Source organism: Myotis brandtii, unplaced genomic scaffold (genome assembly GCF_000412655.1).
Source record: "Myotis brandtii unplaced genomic scaffold, ASM41265v1 scaffold681, whole genome shotgun sequence".
Taxonomy (NCBI): domain Eukaryota; kingdom Metazoa; phylum Chordata; class Mammalia; order Chiroptera; family Vespertilionidae; genus Myotis; species Myotis brandtii.
In genome coordinates this window covers 1,560,946-1,566,737 of record NW_005370660.1, presented here as the reverse complement: position 1 = coordinate 1,566,737, position 5,792 = coordinate 1,560,946, and the positions used below count along the sequence as shown (strand labels likewise).

At 37.8% G+C, this 5,792-nt stretch overlaps 1 protein-coding gene across 1 annotated transcript in view; it reads right to left on the bottom strand.

The window, feature by feature from the left end:
- NPFFR2 (neuropeptide FF receptor 2) overlaps window positions 1-5,792 on the bottom strand; it is a 235,354-nt gene that overhangs the window by 3,269 nt on the left and 226,293 nt on the right. Inside the window, 1 exon segment of the mRNA XM_014529495.1 lies at window positions 5,064-5,163. Within this exon segment, the coding sequence (XP_014384981.1) occupies window positions 5,064-5,163 (100 nt within the window).

Below are 5,792 nucleotides of genomic sequence, written 5' to 3'. Positions count from 1 at the left end.
GGGTGGGAACTGGGTGGAGGGGAGTTATGGTGGGAAAAACGAGGAACCAATGTAATAATCTGAACAATAAAGATTTAATTAAAAAATAAAAATAAAATAAAACGGGAAAACAGGCTTAGAAAAGGTAAAGATATTGTCCATAATTACACATAATTGTTACACAAGTAGTTTACCTCCAAAGCCCATATTCTTAAACTCTTCTTCTTCGTGCCCTTCTGTGGCCCTCTCCCATGTTAACTGTGTGCTTGGCCATGTAACTTTCCTTGGCCAATGGGACATTGGCAAGCACTTGTATATTGGGGCTTGTCCTTTTGGAATGCTTCCTCTTGAAAGCCAGCTACTAGGTTATAAAGAAGCTTGAATTAGATGAGAGACTGTGTGGAGAGAGACCCTGGGGCATGAGAGGCTGGTCACCCAGAACGATCCAGCCCCAGTTTAGTTCCAAGGATAACGCTGCAGCAGGACTGATTTCAGCTACAGCACACTGAGCAGAACCACAAGAGGCAATCAACCAAGCCACAGAATCATGGGTAATTCTAAAGAATTATTGTTTTAAGCCACTATGTGTTTTGGTGGTTTGCTTCACAGCTATGAGAGTCGAGTTTCTATTATAAATTCTGATTACGCACCTTCCCAAAGGTCTATGTCCTCTGGTGAACATAGAAATTCAGCATCAGTATGTAGACTTAGTCTGATTCATTTTACTGTTATTTTGTTCTTGTGATTCTTCATGTTACTATTAGTGATACTCATTATGTTAATTATAAAATAATCATACCATTATGCAATTGTATAACATTTTATAGTTTTCAAGTTACTATCACCTATTTAATCTTCTTTGATTTTTGTGTTGACTCTATACAACTTAAATGTTATGAAAATTATTACTTTCCAGATCTACACTTAAGAAAACTTAGAGCTTTTACATGGTTCAGTGGCAACTCAAATTAATTTATCTGCCATAACTTCAAGTAATGAGTAGTCAGCTTGAGCTTTGACTGCTCTGTTGTCCTTTAGAACTACTTCATCACATGCATAAAGTCTTCTGTCTTAACCTCCAAGCTTTCTTCTAGTCTTCTGATCAGTGAACCCTCCCATTTGCTCTCTATTAAATTACTGGTAACTTTATAGGCACAATTCTAGATATTTTGCTCTTTTTGTAAACCAACTATGAGAACCGCAAATATTTTATTTATTTGTTCATTCAACAAATATATGCGTCAGAAAGGCAAAGATGAATAATAATAAAAAAATGCTCCCTGCCAAGAAATAGTCAATGAAAATACTGTGTACTTTTTCTCATGCTAGAATTTGAACTTGGCCAGTGCATTAGTCAGGGTTCTCCAGGCAAACAGAACCAACAGGATGTATAGATATATTGAAAGATGTTTCTTTTAAGGAATTGACTCATGTAATTATGTAATTGAAAAGTCCAGAGATCTGTAGTTGGCAAAATGGAGATCCAGGAGAGCCAATGGTGTAGTTCCAGATCAAGTCCAAAGGCCGGGAAGCAGATGAGCCACTGATGTAAGTGCCAGTCTGAAAGACAGCAGGCTCAAGACCCCAGAAGGATTGACATTTCATTTTCAGTCTGAAGGCAGGAAAAGACTAATGTCCCAGGTCAAAAATAAGGCAGAAGTTTACTTGTAGGAAGGTGTCTTACTTGTAGGAAGGTCAGTCTTCTTGTTCTATTCATATCTTCAACTGATTAAATAAGGGACAGCCACTACATGGAGGGCAATCTTCTTTGCTCCATTGGTTTACCCTATTCTTTTGATTCAATGTCATAAAGAATACCTGCAGTTCAAAACACTGGTCATAAGGATGCTCAATAAACTTAGATGAACTCAGTGAGAACATTAACAAAGAGATAGGAAGCATAAAAATGGAGATAGAAAACATAAAAAAAGCCAGTCAGAAATGAAGAATACCATAACTGAAATAATGAATATATTAGAGGAAATCAACAGATTAGATGAAATAGAAAACATAATCAGCAATTTGGTAGACAAGGTAGTGGGAGAAACCTAATAAAAACAGCAGAAAAAACAAATCAAATAAGTGAGATAATTTAAGAAACTTCTGGAACAACATCAAGCATAACAATATTCACATCATAGGGGTATAGGAAGAAGAGAGAGCAAGGGATTGAAAACCTATTTGAAGAAATAATGACTAAAAACTTTCCTATCCTACACAAGACCAGGAAGTGCAGAGAGTTTCAAACAAAATGAATCCAAAGAGGCCCACAGCAAAACACATCATAATTAAAATGTCAAAGGTTAAAGACAAAGAGAGATTCTTAAAAGCAGCAAGATAAAAGCAGTTATTTAACTACAAGGGAGCTCTCTTAAGACTGTGAGCTGATTTCTTAACAGACACTTTGCAGGCCAGAAGGGATTGGCATGAAATATTCAAAATGATAAAAAGCAAGGATCTACAAATAAGACTACTCTTCCCAGCAAGGCTAACATTTAGAATCAAAGGAGAGATAAAAAGCTTTGAAGACAAGAAAAAGCTACAGGAGTTCAGCACAGCCAAACCATTGATACAAGAATTTTAAAGGCCCTGCTTTAAGAAGAAGGAAGATTAAAAATATGAAAACTAGCCCTAACCGGTTTGGCTCAGGGGCTAGAGCATCGGCTTATGGATTGAAGAGTCCCAGGTTTGATTCCGGTCAAAGGCATGTGCCTTGGTTGAGGGCACATCCCCAGTAGTGGGTGTGAAGAAGCAGCTGATCGATGTTTCTAACTCTCTATCCCTCTCCCTCTCTGTAAAAAAAAACAATAAAATATATTTTTAAAAAATATGAAAACTAAAGTAGCAATTACTAGATACCTATACTTACTTTAAATGTAAATGGATTAAATGTTCTAATAAAAAACATAGGGTGCCCGAGTGGATAAGAAAACAAGACTCAGACATATGCCACCTATGAGAGATCTGCTAGATTGAAAGACACATACAGACTGAAAGTAAAAGAATTGAAAAGATATTTTATACAAATGGAAATGAATAAAAGCTGGTGTAGCAATACTTATATCAGACAAAATAGACTTTAAAGTAAGGACAATAACAAGAGACAGAGAAGGTTATGTCACAATGAGAAAGGGATCAATCCAATAAGAGGATATAACCCATGTAAATATCAATGCACACAATGCAGGAGCACTTAAGCATATAAAACAAATATTGATAGACAAAAAGGGAGAGATTGACAGTAATAGTAGAAGACTTTAACACCCCATTGACATCAATTGATAGATCATTCAGACAGCCAATAAGGAAAGAGTGGCCTTAAATGACACATTAGGTTTCATGGATTTAATTGATATTTTTAGACCATTTTACCCCAAAGAAGCAGAATATACATTTTTTCAAGCACACATGAAACATTTTCCAGGATAGACAACATGTTAGGCTACAAAACAAGTCTCAACAAGTTTAAAAAGACTGAAATCATATCAAGCATCTTCTCCAATCACAATGGTGTGAAACTATATATATCAACTAGAGGCCTGGTACATGCAATTTGTAAATGAGGGTGTGTGTGTCCCTCAGCCCAGCCTGCATCCTCTCTAATCCAGGACTGCTGGCTCCCAACCGCTAGCCTGCCTGCCTGATTGCCCCTAACTGCTTCTGTCTGCCAGCCTGATCACCCCCTAACCACTCCCCTGCCAGTCTGATTGATGCCTAAATGTTCCTCTGCCAGCCTGATTGCCCCTAACTGCCCTCCCCTGCTGGCCTGATTGCCCACAAATGCCCTCCCCTGCCGGCCATCTTGTGGTGGCCATTTTGTGTCCACATGGGGGCAGCTATTTTGTGTATTGGAGCGATGGTCAATTTGCATATTACTCTTTTATTAGATAGGATTACAAGAAAACCTGAAAAACACACAAACACATGGAGACTAAATAACATGCTACTGAACAATGAATGGGTTAACAACAGGATCAAGGAAAAAAAATCAAAAGATACCTTGAGACAAATAAAATGAAAACACATGACTCAATCTATAGTACACTGTAAACGCAGTTCTAATAGGGAAATTCATAGCAATATAGGCCTACCTAAAGAAACAAACAAAAAGCTTCAATAAATACTTTATCTGTACACCTAAAAAAACTAGGAAAGGAACAAACAAAGCTCAAAGTGAGTAGAAGAAATAAAATAAATATCAAAGCAGAAATAATCAAAACAGAGCCTAAAAGAAAATAATATAAAAGAGCAATAAGCCCTTGTTGATGTTGCTTAGTGGTTAGAGCACCGGCCTGCACACCAAAGGTTCCTGAGCTCAATTCCCGGTCAAAGGCACATACCTGGGTTGTGCGTTCGCTCCCACACATGGTCAAGCGTGTGTAAGAGGCAACCAGTTGATGTGTCCCTCTGATATCAATGCTTCTCTCTCTCTCTCTCTCTCTCTCTCTCTCTCTCTCTCTCTCCCCCTTTCTCTTTCTCTCTCCACCCTCCCTTCCACTCCCTCTGAAAAGCAATGAAAAGAATATCCTCATGTGAGGGGGGGGGGGAATAGATCAATAAAACCAAAAGCTGATTTATTAAATAAAAAAATTAAGATAAATACAATTAATAAATCTTTAGCCAGACTCATCCAGAAAAAAAGAGTATGCAATAATAACAATAATAATAATAATCTAGTCTGATAGTAACAGGACATAGTATATTTGGAAACTTAATGTAAAAATATATCTTTGGTATAATGTGGTTAGTATATGTTTGCATTTATTCTCTCTACCTGTAAACCAAATAAACTAGATCTACATGATAAGTTCTAGAAATAGATTAAAACATTGTAAATAATGATGGAAACAATAGATTAATATTAAAAATAGAATCTATCAAGTTTTTTATGTCAATAATTATACTACATTTTATGTTTTTTGATCTCTGTGTGTGTGTATGTGTGTGTTCTCTTTATATACATATTCTATGTCTGTCTCACATATATACATAACCCAATTTAATAGATTATACAGTTCTCCAGCTAGGTGAATTAGTTGCAGACATGCCCATTTTTCTGGATTCAGGTTGTGGTGCTGACTTACCTATCCACTGCTATTGCAACCAATGTAAAGACTGAAGCTGCAACAGATATTCCCTGAACCAAACCACTGATTTTGCACATTGTGCTTCCAAATGGCCATCCTGAAAGGAAAAGGAACACTTTAGTCTTTGAAAAAACATCACTTTTTACAATTTCACTGAAAATATGAACAGAAAGGCATAAAATCAAGACTGATGTAACTTTTCTAAATGGTATCGATGGAACAATCAATGTTTCCCATTATTTTCATTAGTATCTTCAGAGCTCTGTGTTTTTTTGTGGGGTTTTTTTTTCCAGCATACTAACAATATCAAAACATTCTAGGCACAGTAACAGTGCTTTCTAGTAACATATCAAATCCCCATAATAGGCTTTTGAAAGCTTTATTATTCTCACTAGAGGCCCAGTGCACAAAAATTTGTGCACTCTGGGGAGTCCCTCAGCCCGGCCTAAGCCCATTCACAGTCCAGGACCCCTTGGGGGATGTCCACCTGTCGACTTAGGCCCACTCCCTGGGGTATCAGGCCTAAGCTTGCAGTCAGACATCCTTCTGGCAGCCAAGGAGCCCTCGGGGGATGTCCGACTAAAGGCTTAGGCCCCCAAGGGATCGGGTCTAAACCGATAGTTGGACATTCTTAGTGCTGCCACGGAGGTGGAAGAGGCTCCTGCCACCACCACTGCGCTGGCGAACCATGAGCCAGCTTCTGGCTGAGTGGCACTCCCCATATGG